This window comes from Trichosurus vulpecula, chromosome 3, assembly GCF_011100635.1.
Source record: "Trichosurus vulpecula isolate mTriVul1 chromosome 3, mTriVul1.pri, whole genome shotgun sequence".
Taxonomy (NCBI): Eukaryota; Metazoa; Chordata; class Mammalia; order Diprotodontia; family Phalangeridae; genus Trichosurus; species Trichosurus vulpecula.
In genome coordinates this window covers 126,505,591-126,527,395 of record NC_050575.1, presented here as the reverse complement: position 1 = coordinate 126,527,395, position 21,805 = coordinate 126,505,591, and the positions used below count along the sequence as shown (strand labels likewise).

The 21,805-nt window shown below is 35.9% G+C and overlaps 1 protein-coding gene across 3 annotated transcripts in view; it reads left to right on the top strand.

Annotated features, from left to right (window-relative positions):
- The window catches only part of RC3H2 (ring finger and CCCH-type domains 2), a 63,073-nt gene extending 43,973 nt beyond the window's left edge, over positions 1-19,100 (top strand). For 2 of the 3 annotated variants that reach the window (XM_036750390.1, XM_036750389.1), the window contains 12 exons: positions 5,321-5,629; positions 9,424-9,638; positions 10,191-10,627; positions 11,850-12,020; positions 13,098-13,253; positions 13,579-13,792; positions 13,934-14,015; positions 14,487-14,568; positions 14,667-14,801; positions 15,194-15,301; positions 16,388-16,536; positions 17,257-19,100. In XM_036750390.1, coding sequence (XP_036606285.1) covers positions 5,321-5,629; positions 9,424-9,638; positions 10,191-10,627; positions 11,850-12,020; positions 13,098-13,253; positions 13,579-13,792; positions 13,934-14,015; positions 14,487-14,568; positions 14,667-14,801; positions 15,194-15,301; positions 16,388-16,536; positions 17,257-17,455 — 2,257 coding nt within the window. In that variant the 3' untranslated portion in view covers positions 17,456-19,100. The remainder of the gene's footprint in view (positions 1-5,320; positions 5,630-9,423; positions 9,639-10,190; positions 10,628-11,849; positions 12,021-13,097; positions 13,254-13,578; positions 13,793-13,933; positions 14,016-14,486; positions 14,569-14,666; positions 14,802-15,193; positions 15,302-16,387; positions 16,537-17,256) is intronic. The other variant, XM_036750391.1, reaches the window with a different exon arrangement.
- Positions 19,101-21,805: the final 2,705 nt, after the last annotated feature.

The following is a 21,805-nucleotide window of genomic DNA, read 5'->3' as shown; positions in this document are numbered from 1 at the left end:
GGTCCCCAAAGGTCTCATCTCAACTTTTAATCCTGCCCAGGAGGTTGTGCTGGTCTCTGCCCTTCTCCTGCTGCCATTACCTACAGGATGTCTCAGGCTTTGGCACCATTTCCTGGTGCACTCCTCTTAAGATAGAGGTTTCTGGTGTTTCTCTTTGGTTTTTGTTTAATCTTTGTTTCATACAGTACTTTGTTTCCTTATTCCTGAGGTAGTTCTTTGGGGAACCTTTTTTTAAAAAAAATATTTATTTATTTCATTTTTCAACTTTCGTTTCCATAAGTTTTAATTTTTCTCCCCCTCCTTCCCTCCCCAGGGTGGCTTGCAATCCAAATATGCTCTACACATAGTTTCCTATTAAATGCGTTTTCACATTAGTCATGTTGCAGCCTGCTTTACTTTGCATTCCAACTCCATAGTTCTTTCTATGGATGTGGATGACATTTTCCATCATGAGTCCTTTGGAAAAGTTTTAGGCCCTTGAATTGCTTAGAAAAAATCAATCCTCGCACAGTGTGGCTGTTACTGTGTTCATTGTTCTCCTGGTTCTGCTCATTTCACTCTTTATCAGTTCATGTAAGTCTTTCCAGGTTTTCCCGAAGTCCTCCTGCTCATCATTTCTTATAGCACAGTAGTATTCCATTACAGTCATATATCACAACTTGTTCAGCCATTCCTCAGTTGATGGGCATCCTCTTGATTTCCAGTTCTTGGCTACCACAAAAAGAGCTACTATAAATATTTTTGTACACGTGGGACCTTTTCCCATTTTTATGATCTCTTTGGAATACAGCTTCGGAGAACCTATTTGACTGAGATCTTTCATGGTGCCATCTTTGCTGGAAGAGGCTAAAGAAATAACTTACAATATTCCATTGTCTCTGGGCTTGGTAAAGGTATATCTCTAGTTCTCCACTGTCTCTTATCTCTTCTTCCCTCTTGAGAAACTCCCTACTATTAACCTTTCCATAAAAGTTGTTAATTCTCTATAGGGGACCATAGCATTCAGTCTGGAATATTTAGTTTTTTCTCCTCTTTTCCTGATTTTTCATTTAATTAGCTAGTCTCTTTACTAAGTACTTAATTTTGCATGATCTAGGGATATAAATCACAAAATGAAATTTCTTATTCTCCAGGGAGCTTCCATTCGAATGGGTGAGATAACAGAATTGTATAGATATAGATGGGTGTGTGTGTGTGTGTGTGTGTGTGTGTGTGTGTGTGTGTGTGTGTGTGTGTAAAAAGAACAAAAATAAGTGGTTAAATCCAGGGTTGTCTGAGGAGACTAGGGGTTCAAACTAGAGTAGGTAGTGTTTGAACTACCTCCTGAAGGCAAATCGGGATTCTGTGAAGCAGAAGTTAGGAAGGAATGTATTCCAGGCATGTGAAATGATTAGTGGAAAGGCAAAGAGTTGGAAGATAAAAATAATTGTATGTGAACAGAGAGGAGGAAATTTTTTTCCCCTTGATGGTACTTGTTTATTTTAAGCAATATCTCAGAAGAGATTTTTTTTTCATTTCTTTCCTTGATAATTTCTCTTTACTGTGTTTCTCTTGTTTGTGGTGTTTACAAATTAATTATTCAGTTAAATAGTAACTATTTGGATTGAAAAAAATTATTTATTTTTTTCTGTCTTTTGAGTTTTACTCTTGGTTTACTTCCTTAGAAGCTAAATTTTATACATTGCATTGCTTTCTTGGAATTTTAGTCTTTTGTTTCCTTATAATTTGTTTACAACTTCTCTCCTCATTCTTTGGTTCTTCCCTTTTCATCTGGTGAACAGACCTCTAGGGCTAGACACCCTTAGCATTCTCATGATTGGGATATTTGGGCCCTTCTTTGAATAAACCTTGGTAAGAGAGTTCTATTCTAGTTAGAATTGTAGTTCCCTTACCTTAAGCCACAGAAGTCCCTAGGACTTCTCTGTTGCTCCCTCTGCTGTCATCTATCCCAGTTGCCCTCCCAAGTTGCAATACTTTTCTGTCATGTGGCTGCAGAATTACTGTATTTTACATCATGTGGGGTGTTTAGACTTACCCTTGTGGGGAATTGGGCAGGGACATCCCCTTTCCACACTCAGCCAGACCCTAAAAACACTGGCCTTTGAAGCTGCTTCTTTTGATGGTACCTGGCAAGTGGTGTGGCATAATACGAAGTATGTCTAGTAGGAGCTGTAATATTTCAGTTTTCTGCTGTTACTTCATGAGGCTCTTACCTTTTGTTCTATTTTCACCTTTATCTTCTGGATTCAAATTTAATTGCTACAAATTTGGTGCATATTTTCTTAATTTTCTTTAAAAAGTTCCTTTTTAATTGTGTGAACTTTACAAATGAATTTTACAATGTGAATGTTTCTCTGTACAAAGGAAAGTACTGCATATGAAGCCCTAAATGTCCAATATGTGTAGACTGGGAATTCTTGTTGTTATCTTAATGTTTCAGATTTAGCATAGTTCCAACACTGCCCTGTTTGTGTCCCTTTCTGAACTTCATTCTGCCGTTTTCTGGTTTTTAATGATTCATTGACATTCTTTTTTTAAATATCACTATCACTACCCCTCCATTTCCTCCCAACTGTCTTCTCTCTTCCCACTACCCCTTCCTAGCCAAAAAAAGGCTATCTTGTAACATATAAGTGTAGTCACACACAACAAAATTCACACATTTCTGTATCTGAAAATGTATATCCCATTCCGCTCTTCTAGTTTATCTCTTCTCTGCCAAAATATAGGAAGCATGATTAAAAAGTAGTATACTGGGGTCATGATTGGTCATTATATTACTCATAGACCACACTTTTTTTCAGTTGTTAGTTTTGATGAGTTTGCAGAAAACTACTCTCATTTTTCCGATCAAATCTTTTGCTTTCTATATTGCTATTTCTACTTTGTCATGTATCACATCAGAGACTGTTATATTAGAGTACCCGTATGATAGCTTTATTGGTGGATCTAAGAGTTTGTCACAGAAACCTTCACAGATCTTTTCCATCTTTTATCAGTTCAGTGTCTTACCAGTTTTAATGAGTTCTGCATGGTCTTGCTTATTTGGGTCCCTTGCTGCATTTACTGTAAACTTATTTTCATTCTACTACTTATTACTGTTTTACAAGGTATTACTGCTTATTAGCCTCTACCATTCTATTCTGTTGTAGCTCAGTTGTGTCTGACTCTTTGTGACCCCATTTGGGGTTTTCTTGGCAAAGATCCTAGAATGTTTCACCATTTCCTTCTCCAGCTCATTTTACAGGTGAGGAATCTGAGGCAAACAAGGTTAAGTAACTTGCCCAGGGTCACCCAGCTCGTAAGTGCCTGAAGTCAGATTTGAACTCAGGAAGATGAGTCTTCCTGACTCCAGGCTTAGGGCTCTATCCACAGCACCACCAGTAGCTGCCCTTCTGCTATGTAAGATCTTAGAAATGAGTTTATGTTCTAACAATGTGCTTCTTTTCCTCTGTGGGCAAGGAAATGTAAATGCTTGCTGAATGAAGTGGTTCTTGATTCCCTTCTTTTGGTGATGAATTTTACAATGGTTAAGCTTCTTCATGAAACAGTGACAGTCTAGACAATTTATCTTCTTTTATCCACTAGCCATTTTTGGTAGTTGCATGACATATCTTCTTATTTCTTCTAACATGTCAGTGGCATGACAGTACAGAAATAACTCCTTCATTGTTTGCCAGTCATTTCCAATATTAAAATATCACTTTTGCATTTTGTGAAATTATTTGTTGATTATCACGTACAAAGCCCTCCTTTTTTTTTTCTTCTAGAAAATATTCATGATGTCTACATTTGAGGCTTCTCTGTATTCTACTAACCTTTTCTCCTTCTGAACCATGTTTTGCAACATACTTTTTGCCATCCGCCACTGTGTATTAAAGCCATAGAGGGTTTAATTATGTGTTGGTATAATTTGGAGTGTCCAAGTGAGTTCTTCATAGAATTTCTCAGTCTCCTCATCTTCATTCACAAATGTGGATACATAAGATTATCTTCACAGTGATTTTCCTGAAGATATTCTCTTCAATACTGCAATATGCAGTGAGACTAAGCATTTAAGGGATCAGTAGATCCCTTTTATTTTAACATAATTTCCCTGGTTTCCTTCAAGCCTCAGCTCAACTCAAATTCTAACTTTTACTTTTCCAGTCTTCCTTGTCCAACAACAACTCCCCCGCCCCACTTTCCCTCTCAGATTACCTTTCATTTATATAGCATATATGTTGTTTTTACACATTTTTTTCATGCTCTCTCTCCCTTTAGAATACGGACTCCTTACATGCAGCTATATTTTTGCTTTTCCTTGTATTCCCCAGCACTTAGCACAGTGCCCAGCACATATTAAGCACTTAATGGTTTGTTGACTAAGTGTCCACTATGTACAAGATGTAATGAAAACAGTCTTTGCCTTGAGGGATGTTAGAGTCAATGTGGTGTTACACAGATAGTAAATGCAAAGTACAACCATAAGCAAGTTCTTTCTACAAGATGAGAGCACTAACAAGGTGGAGGGTGGTGGATTAGTGAAGGCCTCAGTACCTGATATGTGCTTGGAAGGAATTTAGATATTCTGTCATGCAGAAGTAAGGAGGGAATATAGTTCAGGCATGGGGTACTATTGGTATAAAATCATGAGAGAAGGAGGTGGAATGTCATGGGTAATAACTAGCAGGCCAATGCAGCATAAAGGAGAGAAATATAAAATTACTGTTTGATACCAACATTGCTCTTTGTATTTGACCTGCATTTTGTTGCCTTTTAGTCTTGTTTTGATTTATATTGTAATCATTTTGTATATTGTTCCTTTAGCACTTTTCTTTACTGTATTACATCATACAAATCTTTCCATGTTTTATATAACTCTTCATATTGATTGCTACTTATGGTATACTATATAATATTTTATTATATTTACATACCATATTTTGTTCGGACATTCCCTAATCACTAGGCACATATTTTATTTTCATATTTTAAAAACTAGAGATAACAGTACTGTGAATATTTTCATATGTGTGTATTTTTTATTTTTGCTTAACTTCCTTAAGGATAGAAATCCCATATTGAGATCTCTGCATTTATTATGAGCAATTTAGTAACTTTTCTTTCATTAATATGTTTTAAACACTTGGGCCAATTCATAGCTTTCTTTCTTGTCTCATAACTCTTTCAACATTGAAATTTTCCATCTTTTGCCATGTTTGCCAATATTATAATACCCCATGGTTGTTTTAATTAGTATTTCTCTGAATATTAATGATTTTGACAGTTTTTGAATTGGTAGTTCATAGTTTGCATTGTTTTTTGTTTTTGAAAACAGGTATCGCTTAAGGAACAAAAAGATCACAGCAACTGTACGAACGTTTCCTCTCCTAAATAAAGTTGGCGTGAACAACACTGTCACAACCACAGCTGGAAATGTCATTTCTGTCATAGGAAGTACTGAAACAACTGGGAAACTTGCTTCGAGTACCAATGGGATTTCAAATGCAGAAAACAGTGTTTCCCAGCTAATCCCCCGTGGTGCTGACACCACGTTAAGAGCTCTGGAGAATGTGAAGAAAGTAGGGAAGGTTGGCTCCAGTGGTCAGAATATCTCTGGGGCTTCTGCAGAATCTGTAACTGAAAAGTAGGTATATTAAGTTAAAATATTTCATTTTGGTTCTTTAAAAGTCCTTTTTGAATCCTTCTGGGCAATTTATGAGTATCTTCCTGGTGTAGTAAGAAGAAAGCTGTTCTGGGTTTGAATTGCAGTTCCAAAATTTAGTAGCCCTATAATCTCTCTCAGCCTTAGTTTCCTCAACTATAACATGATGAAATGGATTCTTACACTGGTTGGCTAGTAGGATATTAAAGAGGATAGTACTTTATATACCATACAACAGGACTGTCCAAAATGCGGCCGGCAGCCGATTTATGTGGCCTGCCTACATGAAGCTGAGCTACTGCAGAGCTCTCACTAAAATGGCAAATCAAAATATATTGTCTATTTTTTTCAATAAAAACCTAAGGTTGGACAGCCCTGCTGTACAACATTATGGAAACGTTAACAGTTGTGGTATTTTGGAGAAAGCAGTTAACCATATTTTTAATAAAAATATTTTCCTTTGGAATAGTGGACTTGAATTAGAGCTAAAGTTCAGTTTTATTGTAGTAGTTCTTTTCTGATGCTTTAAGTTTGGTAAACTCCTTTCACCAATGCATATAGATGGTTTATTTGTAAATTATACTTTCAAAGAGTTGCCTGAAGCACTGAAAAGTTATGTGACTTGTTCATGTTCACACAGCTAGTAGTATATATGTCAGAGGTAGTACTTGAACCCCAGTTCTTCTTGTCTCCAAAGCCTATCTATAGACTTATCTTTACAAAACTATTTATACACTGTACCACGTACCACTCTGCCTCTCTTAGTAAAATTTCAGCTTGTGGAAAATTAATCAGTTAGTATTTGTTGCATGCTTGTGTATCCAGCATATTGGTCCAGGTATTTAAAAGTAATACTAACTTCATATATCAAGATATAACTATGAGCTTTGTGTAGGGGTAAATTGGGCTAAGTCATCTAATTTTTTAGATGAAAAAACTTAGTTGTAAGGAAAGTGGTTTGTCAAAGGCTACACTTATTTATGGGATCAGAGAATTCAGAGGTACAAGGGACAAGATCATATAGTCCAGCTTTTTCATTTTGTTGAAGAAAACTGAGGCATAAAGAATACTTACGTAGGGTCATCCAAGGTAAGAGGAAGCAAAATTGGAGTACAAACCCAGGTCTTTGGAATCTGAATCCACTTTTATTTCTACCATATCACATATTCATTGGTGGAACTTATTTGGAAATCAAGTTATCTGATTGGTTTCCCATTCTTTTTGAGACTAAGCTTCTTGTATTTTATAATTCTTTGTATAGTTGTCATTAATGTTATCAAATCATACTTTTAGTACATGCAATAGGACAAATACTATTCAAGCAGAAGAAATATTTTATAAGAAGCTTACATTCTAAATACCAAGTTTTGGAAAATGAGTATAGTACATGGTATATGTAGTGTGGTTTAGTGAAGAGAATATTAGACTGGGGAATCCTGTGTACTAATTTCATTTGCTATCAAAGTATGCTATGTAAACTTCAGTCAAAGCCTTTTTTGTGCCTCAATTTCATTATTTGTAAAATGGATGTTTGTAAATGGAAATAAAAAGTACTCAGTAAACTTTAAAGTACTATAAAAGCTTTTCTGCTTACCTTAAGTGCAGTTGTGATACTAAAAGTGAGATACAAGGTGTGGAAGCTTAAAATACAAAGTATCCTACAAATGCAAAGTATCACTTAGTATTGTTGGTAGTAGAAAGTTATCTATAGTTTTGTTCACATTTGAAAATATGTGAAAAGCCCTTAATTTATTAATATTTCAGAGTGGAGATGGTATCAATAATCAAATATAATACCTACTTATGCTCTGTCTGCTTGGTATTTTGAATATACAGAGGTGGTACAAATCTGGCTTTTAAGGAACTTGCAGTTTAGTCAGGGAAAGGGAAAGAAACTAGCTTTTATTGAGGGCCTACTAAGTTTTAGGCACTGTGCTAGGTGCTCTACCAATATTATTTGAACTTTCCAACAACTCTGCAAGGTAGGTGCTCATATCTACATTTTTTACAGTTGAGGAAACTAAAGCAAATAAAGTGACTTGCCTGTGGTCACACAGTAAGTATCTGAGGCCATATTGAACTCAGTTCTGCTTAGCTCTCTGTCCACTCTGCCACCTAGCTGTATGAAGCACATGAACAAAGTAAATAAGAGAAGATAGACTATATTGTCCAAATTGTGTGGTTACAGACTGGTAAAGGCTATAGAAGTTCAGTACATAAGTGACACCATTGAATATTGGAGTGGAAGAAGGGCATCAAAGCAGAAGTGGGTCCTTGGTGAGTGTAGCATAACGCAGAATGGAGATTGTTGTTCTTGGATTTAAAAAGACTAGTTGGGCTATCTTGGGCAAGTCACTTAACCTTTCTTTGCTGCAGCTTCCTCATTTCCAAAATGGAAATGATAATTGGGGAATAATCCTAATCTATAAATATCTTATCTTTATTATTTTGATCCTTTTAAAAATTACTTTCCCTTGTAGTATTTGTTAGATGGTACACCAGGTAAGACTTGCTTTGAAAAAATCAATCAGAAGGGCAGCTTAGAGAGTTTTTTTTAACTCGATTATGGTACCTAAGGTTTTGGTCAATTAAACAGCAGGCCTCGTATAAGAAATGCTTATTTGGTTTTCTCACAGCCTTTATTTACTTCCAAGAAATAAAAATACTTATAAAATATCTGCAGACTACAATCTAAGAAACATAAGTTTATACCTACTAGTACCAGCCCATACTTATTGTTAATTTTTGCAGCACACAGCTGCTCATCGAAGTGAACATCTCCTGAACCAGTCTGCTATGACTTAAATGTAGCCCATACTCTTTGTTACATACTCAAGCTATGAAAAGCCTGTTCTCACTTCCACAGCTGTTGAAGGAAAGGGAAAGGAACATGCATTTAAGTGCCTGTTATGTTCTTGGCAATGTGCTAAACATTTTACAAATATCTCATTTAATCAAACAACCCTTGGAGGTAGGTGCTATTATTATCTCCATTTTACAATTGAGGAAACTGAGAGAGGTAGACAAAGTTAAGTCACCTTACTCAGCTAGTAAGTCTCTGAGGCTGGATTTGAACTCAGGTCTTCCTGATGCCAGGTACAGTATTCTTTGCCATCGTACTGCAATATTGGATACAGAGAACCCTGTAATCCATGTGGTATAAGGGATGTTGTACTCCTGTCTCATTAATTTGCAAGATTGAGCTTCTTATACATCACAGTTCTCAAGATCATGTCAAAGTTTGACCTAAAGAAGGAGCAAGATAGGGATAAGCTCTTATCTTTCTACCTTAGAAAAGTTTCATGTCACCTACCCTGCTCCCAAGTAATGTGTGTTTAATCTATAGAGAGGTCATTTAATCTAGATAGAGTTATAGTAACTGTCTGTATGGTAATCTTTAGTTAATTAGCTCTCTATTCTGCCCATATCTATGTAGTGGATGGAGCTGCTTCTGGAAGGATTCTACTGGACTAGAAATCTCCTCCACCGTGGAGAAAACCTATGTGTAGGGAAGATGACTTGAGTACTTGAGAATGTGTTTGTAGGATTTCCTGTTGTTCTTACTAGAAGCTTTGAATGTGTCATTGTAAGACCTTACATTGATAATATAAGTGACAGCTATAATGTATATTGGCTAATCTGCCAATTCAGAAGTGTCTGTTGTATTTTCTAAGAGTGGCTTCAGTATCAAATTTGGGTTCTAGAGAAAAGATCTTTTCAGAAGAACTAAACAGCTGTGGACATGGGTTGACTTTCCACTTTTTCCCCCCCACCAGTAAAATTGGTTCTCCACCCAAGACTCCTGTAAGTAATGTAGCAGCTACCTCAGCTGGACCCCCTACTGTTGGAACAGAGCTGAGTTCTGTGCCTCCGAAATCCAGCTCATTTGTAACTAGAGTACCTGTATATCCTCAACCTTCTGAAAGCATTCAGTATTTTCCAGATCCAAGGACCCAGATATCCTTTGAAGTTCCACAGTACCCACAGACAGGTAAGTATCTTGAAGTTTTATATATACTTGATCTAAAATTTGTTTAAATATATTGAACTTTTATAAGTTAAAAGGGAAAATTTTATTTCTTTTAGCTTGCTTTAAAAAAAAACAACAAACCCTTTTAATTGTTTTGTTACTAAGTGACCAGTAGTTCAAGGAAGATAATTCCTGTGAACCAAACATCTGGATAATCACACAACCAACCAATTAACCAAGTGTTCAGAGCAATAAAACATACCAAAATTCATGGTGATCAATTCCCTAGAATTAAAATGGCTTGTCTGAGGAGAAGAGCTCAAATTTAACAAATAGATCTGGCAAACTTTTAAGAAGCAGTCTGGAAAGACATAGGTTGGCAGTGATTTCCTCACAGTAGTATAATTGAATATGTAGTTTACTTATAAAACCAAATAACTAAGAGATTGGTATTTTGACTAAAAACAAACTTCCTTTATATTGCAAATTCAGTGTTGTTTAAAACTTTTTAAACCATTAAAATCCTGGATAGTATTGAGACCACATTAAATATGCCTCTTTCCAATTTTCAAGGATACTACCCACCACCTCCAACGGTACCAGCTGGTGTGGCTCCCTGTGTTCCTCGTTTTGTGAGGTCCAATAATGTTCCAGAATCTTCCCTCCCACCTGCTTCCGTGCCATATGCTGATCATTACAGTACATTTCCCCCTCGAGATCGAGTGAATTCTTCTCCTTACCAGCCTCCTCCTCCGCAGCCGTATGGACCAGTTCCCCCAGTACCTTCCGGAATGTATGCTCCTGTGTATGACAGCCGGCGCATCTGGCGTCCACCAATGTACCAACGAGATGACATTATTAGGAGCAATTCTTTACCTCCAATGGATGTAATGCATTCGTCTGTCTATCAGACGTCTTTGCGAGAAAGATATAGTAGTTCCCTGGATGGTTATTATCCAATGGCTTGTCAGCCACCAAGTGAGCCAAGGACAACTGTACCTTTACCCAGGGTAAGTGATAATGGAAATAAGAAAACTGCACCTCTGTGCGGGGTGTGTGTGTGTGTGTGTGTGTGTGTGTAACATCAAAATTCAAGCACAGAGCATTTTATTTTTCTTCTTTGTTATCTTACTTGACTATTACTGGTTCCCACAACAGAAAATTGAATGGTCACGTGTTATGCTATATCTCTCACATTTGTGCCTCTTTCTAAACTATTTCTATTTAGACTATCCCAATCCAAACCCAAAACTAGCTGACCTAGAATATTGTAATGCCTTCTGGTCTCTAATCCATTTTGCTCACATTGCCAGATTAGTTTTACTAATGCCTTGGTCTTGCAACATCAGTCCACTTCTGAGTAATCTTCAATGGCTCCTCATTGTTGAATAAAAGCCCAAACTCTATATTCCAAGGCCTCTTTGAACTAGGACTAAAACCTACCTTTGAGCTGAGTTTTATACTGCTTCCTTTTGTGTACGCTTTGTTCCAGCCAAACTGGACTACTCACTACTCTGAGCCTGCTCCCACCTCTGCTTTTTTACACACACATTTCATAATACCAAGATGTCTTTTTCTCCTTTAATCTACTCCCCCTCTATTAAAAATGTATCAGTCTTTCACGGACCCACTCCATGAAGCCTTCTCTGATTATTTCCTCAGCTTGAAAATGATTTCTTCATCTGATCTTAGACTACTTCAGTACCTTTTTTATGCACTTGTATGCTGATTTTTCTAAGCACTCTTGCTGTATTGAAAGCCCTTTGAGGACAGGGGTCATGTTTTGTCTTTGAATAGTCTAGTGCCTAATATAGTGCAGTGTATGTAAGAGGTGTTTAATAAATGTTCTTTCAGTGAATGAATAAATGTTAAATTCATTAGTTATCTTCTCCATCACTCCTACCCTACTCTCTTCCCCACCTTGCCTTATTACTTCTTTCATTTCTCTTATTTCAGTTTGCATATATGTGTGTGTGTGTATGCATATATACGTATAATATACACATGCACGTTTATTCACATGTTCGTATACTGTATATTTAAACATGCACAAGGAAACGTGTGTATGTGTGTGTATGTATGTATGTATGCATAAAATTCCATTATCTCTCACCTTCCCTCTCTTTAAAAAAAAAAAACATTGGCATAGTAAACTGCTTTTATTATCTTAGTATAGGCATTTCATTTACCACTCTGCTTTTTAGATTACTAAGACTGGTTGTTTTCCCCTAGGAACCTTGTGGTCATTTGAAGACCAGTTATGAGGATCAGTTAAGACGAAAACCAGAACAGTGGGCGCAATATCATACCCAGAAAGCACCCCTTGTTTCTTCAACTCTTCCTATGGCAACACAGTCACCGACACCGCCTTCTCCTCTGTTCAGTGTAGACTTTCGTACCGAGGTAGGAAGTTATTTCATGCCTTTCAGGGTCAGGCCAACACTTATTTTTGCTTAAAGGAGAAGTACTTATTTAAACTAGAACTATCAAGGTGGAAAATTCTTGAATTGTTTTGTTTTAATCTATTACATAGTTAACATATGTCTCTGTGTAGCATCTCGTCAGGAAGAGGTGTAGAAATAGCTAGTGTATCATGGTTTTTAGGCTTGAGAGGTATTGCCGTTTTGCTTAGTACCAGAATAACCTTTCACTTTAGAATGCCTTAAACTTAATTTATTGTTCTCAGTCCCGTTATTTCCAGAGCAAACTGTTTGTTTAATGTGTCTTTAAAATGGAGTGACAAAAAATTGTGTCAAAAGAAATTTTTTTCGTGTTATGAACATCTTATCAGAAAGACGTGTTCCATGAATCCTAACTTATATAAAAGTATATGTTCTTTTTTTTTTCTTTTTTAGCATACCTGTTTTTCTCTCTGCTCCATGCTAGTCCTGATTCTCCTTCCCCGTCCCCCAGAGTGAAATGTCATCCTTCTTCCTCCTACAGCTTTCTAAATTTTACTCATCTTTCAAAGTTGAATCCCAGCTCTTTGGGAGCCTCCTCTAGCTGCTTTAGCCCACATTCATCTCTTCCCTTCTCTTAATTCCTGTCATTCTATCATCAATACTAACAGTTTGTCAGTTACATAGTCTCTTAGTAATTCACATGTATAAACCTTTCTATCCTAACTGTAAGTAAGCTCATTGATGACACAATATGTCATATATTTCTGTATCTTACATTATCTAGCATATGTAGTAAATGGGAGAATATTTTTGTTTGGCTTACTTGGATAGTATTTGGTTTGCATATCAGGAAGACTGCTGAAGGAAAGATAAATTGGAGATAAAGATAAATTATTTTCCTAATCAAAGTGGCTTGAAATTTTTGAAGATATATTTGTTGTCATTTCTCACATTAGTCATAGGAAAACAGTCCCAGTTCTTCAGTAACTAAAAACCTCATGACTGTAATAATTGCTTCATACTACAACTAACTGAATATAACCTTAAGATTTGACTATATTTTGTTTTTTCTCACTAGTTCTCCGAGAACATAAGTGACGTACGTGGTACAAAATTTGAGGAAGATCATCTTTCCCATTATTCACCTTGGTCCTGTGGCACCATAGGCTCTTGTATAAATGCCATTGATTCAGAGCCCAAGGATGTAATTGCTAATTCAAATGCTGTGTTAATGGTATGATTTTTGGAATTAGTGCATGCTAATTCAAGTTTATGAATGAGCAAAAGCTTTCATTTTCTTGTTGAATAAATCCATCTGTAATAAGTAGGCCTATATCTCATGAAGCCCAGAATGTATTGGTTTCGTTTAAACAATTGGCACGTGTATTTACATTTGGTGTTCATTCTTGTCTGGCTAGCAAAAAGCTAGCAGTAACTTAACATTCCCTGAAAATTCCAACCCAAATCTTCTGAAAGGAAGTACTTATACCACTTGCTGAAGAAAGATCATTTATGTGTTATTGAAATATTTGTTTTATTGTTTTTTTTTAAATATTTAGGATCTGGACAGTGGAGATGTTAAGAGAAGAGTACATTTATTTGAAACTCAGAGAAGGGTGAAAGAAGAAGATCCTATAATTCCTTTTAGTGATGGACCCATTATCTCCAAATGGGGTGCAATTTCCAGATCTTCCCGGACAGGTTACCATACCACAGATCCTATACAGGCCACTGCTTCCCAAGGAAGTGCTACTAAACCCATCAGTGTATCAGGTATTGTAGATTACTACTAACTTCACTTTGTATAACATAGTTCAGTTCTAAGAAACTACTTTACTTTCCTGTATGAATACATGTGATTAAATTGTTTTGGTTTTCCATCTTTGTCACTACTGATTATCTGTATTTCTGCAGATTATGTCCCCTATGTCAATGCTGTTGATTCAAGGTGGAGTTCATATGGCTCTGATTCTACTTCAGCACACTATATAGAACGGTAAGACTGATCGTTTGATTAGTTACGATTTTGTATTCTTAGATGTTAGTATGTGCACTCAAAGATAAATTCCATCCTCCCTGTTTAGGAGAAATGTTCTATATCTGTGACCATGCATGCAAGCCTGGTGTAATGGAGAGAGTACTAGGCTAGAAGTCAGAAGTTCTTAGTCCAGTAGGCTTTGCCACTCACTAGCTGTGTATGTGGATGATCTTGGGTAAGCCACTTCGTCTAGGTCTTGACATTGGAGTAGATATCTAAGGTCTCTTCCAGATCTAACACTTGATGATTCTATGATTTCATCACAGCCCAGGAAAAAATTTAACATTTTAAGATCTGGTCCGATTACTTGAAATTCTAATTTTAAAAAATTATTAATAGTAATAATAATTGCATCTCCAGTTGACTTATTTACTAGTTTCACTTTCAAAACAAAGTGCATGTCAATAAAAATGATGTTTTTCTTTAAAGGGATAGATTTATTGTTACTGATTTATCCAGTCATAGAAAGCATTCCAGTACTGGAGATCTTCTAAGCATTGAACTTCAGCAGGTAGGATTAGTTATATTGGATTTATGTCGTTCTGTTGTTTTCATTCTTGATAATGGGGCAGTTAAAGTCTGTGGATTTTTAATTCATATTTTCCTTAGGCAAAGAGCAACTCATTGTTGCTTCAGAGGGAGGCCAATGCACTAGCCATGCAACAGAAATGGAATTCTTTAGATGAAGCCAGTCACCTTACCTTAAATCTCCTAAGCAAGGAAATGGATTTGAGAAATGGAGAGGTAAAAAGAACTGAATCCTGAAATTTAATTAAATTTATGTATTTTGGTGCATGGAAAAATCTCAGTTCTTCTTGATTTATTTTGCTCAATTTTGCATTAGTTTAAACCATTGTTATGTTAAAGTTATGTTAAGTTTTGGTTGGCTTTTTTGAAGATTGCATGTCATAGTAGAAAAACACTAGAGTAGGGGTCAGAAAATCCAAGTTTAAATTCTAGTTTTGTCACTTAACTTGTGTGACTGAGCAAATTATTTGACTCCTTTGAGCTTGAGTTTCCTCACCTTTAAAATTCAGATAGTAACACTTTATAACCTGTTGTATTTTGCATTTTATTTTTTTAAATATAAAGAGAAACCATAATTCTTTTTTGTCTAAATGTTATTTAATTTCCAGAGTGATTATACAGAAGATACAGCAGATACTAAGCCCGATCGAGATATTGAATTAGAACTTTCAGCACTTGACACTGATGAACCTGATGGACAAGGTGAACAAATAGAAGTAAGTATAGCAATTGGATGTCCTGGGGGGTCTGATGTCTCTTTTGTATGGAGGAAGCATTCCCTTTGGTCTGTATTGATTGTATCTTTACAATGACGAAACACATCAGTAAAAGATAAGATTTATATTGGCCTTTAACAATTTTAGGTTTTGTAGTTTGTCTTTTAGAAGTGTACTGGGGAAATCAGGTTTTTAGTTCTGTTCTATTTAGACACATTTGTTCCTGCTAGTAATAACTGTACTAAAAAAAGGGGGGGCAGGTATTATATGACATAAGATATAATAATCTAATGCGCCAAATAAATGCCCATCAAATATACCTGTTTGTTCTTAGGAATTTTCTGGGGAATTAATCCCTTTTGCATCTACATCATTTAATCAGCAAATATTTATTAAGCACCTACTGTGTGTCAAGTACTGTGCCTAGGGGCTGAGAAGAATTAAAAGAAAAGAGAGAGAGAAGGTCCCACCCTAATGGAGTTTAATATATAGTAGGAGAACTTAACAAATGTATACAAACAATTGAAACAGAAGTTTTTTAAGAAATACAAAGGTATTATGAGTTTACAGAAGAGAACTATTAATTTCATGTTGGGGTGATCATGTAAAGGCTTCACAAAGAAAGTTGTTTGCATTGGGCTTGAAGGATGGGTAGTAATTAGACATGTGGAGCTGCTGGGGGCTGGGAAAGCATATGAGCAGAGTCGATTTAGTTGGAGAATTGGGATGTATATTCAAGGAATGATAAATTGTCTGTTTTGGTGAGAGTGTAGTTTTTGTAAAAATAGTTGTGGAAAATAAGGCTGGAAAGTCTAGTGGTTTTCAAACTATCAGGGGCCTTAAAGGACATGGAAATTTGGACTTTTTTCTTGCAAATTGAAATAGCAAGGAATAGTGAGCTCTATGTATTTCGACAGAAAGCAAAATATCTTTTCCAAAAATTATGTACTAAATGTTCAGACACATAGAAGAGAATGAAATTTGCTAATAATTATTTTGTGGGTATATGTAATTCCTTTATATGAGGAAAGTTGGAGTCTGACAACTAAGAAATTTGTCTTGAAACTCAAGAAATTTTTTTTTTAGGAGATTCTGGACATACAACTTGGTATCACGTCTCAAAATGATCAGCTACTGAATGGAACTACAATGGAAAATGGCCATCCACTAAAGCAACATCCAAAGGAACCAGTGGAGCCCAAGAGACAAAGTTTAGGTGAAGACCATGTGATTCTGTGAGTGTTAGAAAATTTAAAATCTGTGTTGGGGAAGGTATAGAGGGAAACTGTGAGGAGGAAGTGGAAGGGAACATACATGGAGAGCATGAACATTAAAAAAAAGAAATGTGAAGTTAAATTTTCTTTCTGGGTCTTTATGCTGGTCAGAAAAAGTATTTAAGACCACAGTTGAATACCATATATGACATTAGGATTAAGGAAACAATTTGGTTTTATTTTTATTTTGGAAATAAATAAAAACAATGTAACTATTTTGTAAAGTGAAGCATCCAGGGAAACTGAATAGAAGTCAGGTAGAAAGGAAACATTCAAGACAATGAAATATTTTAAACATTGAATATAAATTTTAGATACTGAGACTTTTGAACAATTCTAATGGTGATTAAAAGGCAGCATGATGCAATGAAAAGAGCATTGGACTAGGTATCAGAAGGTTCAAGGCCTAGTTCTATTTTTTAGTAGCTGAGAGACCCTAACTTTTCTGAGGTTAACTTTCTGTATGTCAAATAGGGATGATAATACTTGTGCTACCTACCTCACATAGTTACTGTAAAGAAAAATGTTTTGTATACTATGAGGCATTGTGGGATGATGTTATTAAATTACTGTCATATGCTATAATTCTTTTATAGTACTCTTTATGTTTCTTGTCAAATATATATGGCTCCTATTAATGTAATAATAATCACTTGTCAATTTCATACTTTTCCCTTTCAGGGAGGAACAAAAAGCAGCCCTGCCGGTAACTTCTTGCTTCAGCCAGCCAATTGCAGCATCTATTAGCAATGCAAGTTGCCTGCCAGTCACCACATCTGTCAGTGTCAGCAATCTCATCTTGAAAACAGCTCATATTATGTCTGAGGATAAAAATGACTTTTTAAAGCCTATTGCAAATGGGAAGATGGTTAACAGCTGAAAGGAGGTCCATCTTTGAAATTTGTGACTACACAATGGAAGCATTTACACTAGCTTTTTATATATATATAATATATATTATATAATGTATATTTTTTTTAAAAAAATAATACTGGGGGCATCCATTTCCTGTGGACTCTTTGATACTTTGAGCCCTCTCACATTAGCATTCTGAAAAAAAAATAAGAATTTACTTTATTAGGGTAACAAGTTCACTTTCCAGAAATGATTGGAATTTGGACAACATTTTACTTAAGCTTAAAGCAGCTTTTTATGAGTTTGTAGCAATCCGGTGCAGTAACTGAGCCATTCCTCTTTTAAATGGCTTCTATAAAAAAAAATTAACAACTCAGTTATTAAACTAGCAGGATCCTACAATGATACATCTAGTGAAAGTCAACATAACTAACTTATTTGTGTCTTTTTTGTTTCACTGAGAGAATTTCCCATCTTCTCGCTGCAGCTGCTTTATTTATCTTTTGTTACGGAACTTTGCATGAGATTTTTTGTGGGTTTATTTTTTTTCCTTTTGAAGAGTGAAGGTAGGCAGTCTTACCTTAGATTTTTACAGGGTTAACACACTAGCTTTGCTTTACTGCATAATGTGTAGGAGTGTGGTACAGTGCTTTGCTGTAGCATTACAGTTTTTAAAAAAAAATTCTCATTTTTCCAGGAATAATTTCTGCTTTATTACTATTGATATTTATATACAGGCTACTTGTTTAAGTAAGTAATTTAAAAATGTAACCAAGTGCCTAAGTCCTTCAGCTAACGTACTAGATATTGACTTCTCTTAAGTTATATGCAGAATCGTTTTTAACAATTTTGATAAATTATGCACTAATGTAATGGCTGTTTTTTTATGCAGATTTACACCTGTACATTATTGAATCCAATGACTTGGCAAAAGAATCAGGTGCTTTTAGGCTTTCTCGTGGAAACCCTGTATGTAGTGTTTGCACTGACTAATGAGATGGTATTGCTGGGTTTTTAATTTAAATTAATTTGGGGTGGGGTGGGAAAATGTTCATTGAATTGTCTTGGTTAAATATTGTTTATCATAATTTCATGTTCACATTTAATTTTGCATGTTCTTTGGCTATTGAGTTTCAGAAGGCTGTGAAACGTGTAATAATATAGCATTACCTGACTTCCAGTTAGACTGAAAAAACAGACCCCAAACCAAACAAGAATGCTTTTTTGCCCTGCCAAAATGTGACTGGAAAAGGTTGTTTTGACATGGCATCTGAAGGTAGATAGTGTCAATTGATTATACCCAAGTGTTCTGGAAATAGAATTCTTTGAAGCTTAAAATTGCACAGTCAACATTTTGAAAACAAAAGCAGGGCCCTCCTTCCTGGTTACCTTATCTGTATGTAGTTTTGTCTTTTTTCTTTCCCTATTTCTTTGAGATGAATTTTACTTTTTATTATTATTTTTAATTAACTTCTGTGAAGTTGTTTATTCTGAGAATTGTACTGGAATATTTTAAGCCAAGCCGATCTTTCACCAGGTGTACTGTATGTAAGGGCTTTTCCTGCTAGCAAAATGCTTAAACAGGATCATGTTATTGGTCGTCTGAGTTGTTAAGTTGTTTTACAAAACCACAGCAATGTATCAGATAAGATTTTGATAACAAAAGTTTTGTGCACATTTCCAGGGGTGGGTGGGTGGGTGGGTGGGTCAGGGTGGGAGGGTTGTCTTTTCCCTGAGGTTTCCTGATCAGAATAAGAAAATGCCAGTGTTTGATATCTGTCTTAATGAACATGCCCATAAGATGACTGATATGTTGTATATATATCTGAGAAACAAGGGGGGTAGTTTTGATATTAGTGTCAGTATGGAAGATCTTACACTTTTATTTAATACTCAGATGTATGAAGATGTTTGTAGCATAACAGCACAGTAGCCTTTATGTAGTTTCCTTTGGCTAATACTGTTTGTTGCAGTGGCCATTGTTCCCCATCCCTACAAAGAAATATTATTTATTTCACCTTGTAGCCTGAAATGAATAGGAAGTAAACCATGTTACATTAACTTATTTCTGATGTTATAAATTAGCCTAGAATATTACAGGAACATGATTGTTGTATAATTTATATCAGAACCTTTCTATAAATATGAGCTTACTACATTTAAAATGCTTCCGACATACTTTCTTTGCTATATGTGATCCTCAAGTATATGCAAACTAGTATGTCTGTTTCTTGGATATTTAAATAGTGAGATCTTCCATGTTGAAGGTGATGTATTTTTTTTTTAAGATTTTTAAATTGCTATTTTGTTACAAAAATAGAGACCTATTAACAGTTTGAGAGCTCCTTATGCGCCCTCAGGGAAAGAACCCTCTGTGCAACAGAACTACACAGACCATCTTCAGCATGTTCTGGGGGTGAATATATACTACATAAATTGATCTTGTGTATTTAACCGTATCTTTTTAATTTTAAAATTGCAATTTTAAAACTTGGTTGTGCTCTGCTGGAGGGGGTTGGGATAACTGCTTAGATGTTTGCCTACTTGTCTGGTGAAATTACATTTGCATTTAGTGTATACCTGCCAACCTTGCTGGTATGTCTCAGAACAGATGTATTGTAAAAAAAAAAAAGACAAAACAACAAAAAAAATGCTTTTCTTGCAGCGGGTGGTCCCACAGAACAATATCTCCCCAACCTGAAAACTCTTCTTTCTTACTGCTAACATAGGAATTGATTCTGTATTGGAGTTATTCTGTATTGAATCTTTACTATGTGTAGTAGCAGCCTCGCTTTTGTAACTGTGGGTGTATGGTGAGGCAAAGGAGTTGGATGTGTGCCACTTGAAGAAAGCAGAAAAGTGACCCTTTTTCACAAAAGTGCCATGGTAAAGAAGCTATAAACCAGAACTTAGTTCTGTTTGGTAACAATTTCCTGTCATGTTGTCCCCTTTCCAACAAACAAGTGTATACCTATGTGTATTGAGAGTCAAAAAATTCCAGGCATCAGGAAACTTAAACACCAATAGTTGCCCTGTAACATATTTCTATACATTGCCTCTGATCAGTAATATTTAACTAATTTGGCCTGTGGACTTTAAGACTTGACCAGGAAAAATAAAAGACAACAGTCCAGAGAGCATAGTATTGTTATTTTGATTTTAATGTCTTTCTGAGCTCCACGAACAGTATGGGTAATCAATACAATAGGATAATCCTGTTGCATGGCCTCATTTCACACATAGGTCATCATAAAATATTACTGTTGTAGTCTCCTTAGCAAACCTAAAAGTGATGACAGTTTGTAAAGCACTTGGTGTCAAAAGCATATAAGAGATCAGTATCTTAGTGGCATGGATAGAAATTGTGCACTATACATTTCAAAGAAAATTTTATTTTCAGTCACCAAGTGGCAGCAATTTTCCAAATTATTTCATTGTGTGAAGTGACACAATGAAAGAGTTACCTCACTTTCTAGTACTGAGCAGTTACCATTGTCATGACTCTAATCACTTTACCTTGAATTTGAAGTTGATGCTAAGGATATAGCACATCCCAAATTATGTGCTGTTCCAAGTTATTTATTATAGGATAAGTTGATAAGTGGTGTACAACCGTTCGCAAGACCTGAAAGTTGAATCATTTGGAAAATGTCTTTATAACCTCATGTAGCATACTTTTGACAGTTGTCAAAAGCCCAAGTTGTCTTGTTAGCATGAAGTACATGTTTAAGTATCAGCTGCATGTGGTTTCTGCACAGTGTCTGAGTAGTACCTAACTCTTCACTTGAGTCAATCTCCAGGCAGGATGTCACCAGTATTGATAGATAATCATTAAAGGGGAAAGGGCTACCAATGGAGAAATTCCTGGAAAGTGTGTTTTCTGGTCTTTTAGTAAACACAGTGTTGGTGGGATCACTTACTTTAGAGCATCCCTCTAACACATGGGCCCCTTCTGCAAGCAGAACACAGATGTGTCCATATTTCTGAATAAATGTGCAATTAATCCCTTGGTACTAGAAGTCACCAGTTGTCCCTTTGCTGGCAAGGGAATGTCCTAGGCACCTGGTGTCAAGGGTTAGTATGTCAAAATTTCCCACATTGTTCCATTGACAATGGAATTACATTGACAGTAATCCCATAAACCTCAAATCAGCATTTCCCCCACCCCCCCAACAATTTTCTAAAATAATATCAAACCAGCAAAACACAAACATTGGCTGCATATAGTACTGCCAAAAGCCAAGGTCATTTGCACATATCCCATCCATCTATCAAGAATTAGGCCTCAGTTAATCCAAGGCATGGAAGTGCATGCGTTCTCTTTAGCTGGGCAAACAATTATACTGTAGTTGTGATACAACACATGTGGCTTTTA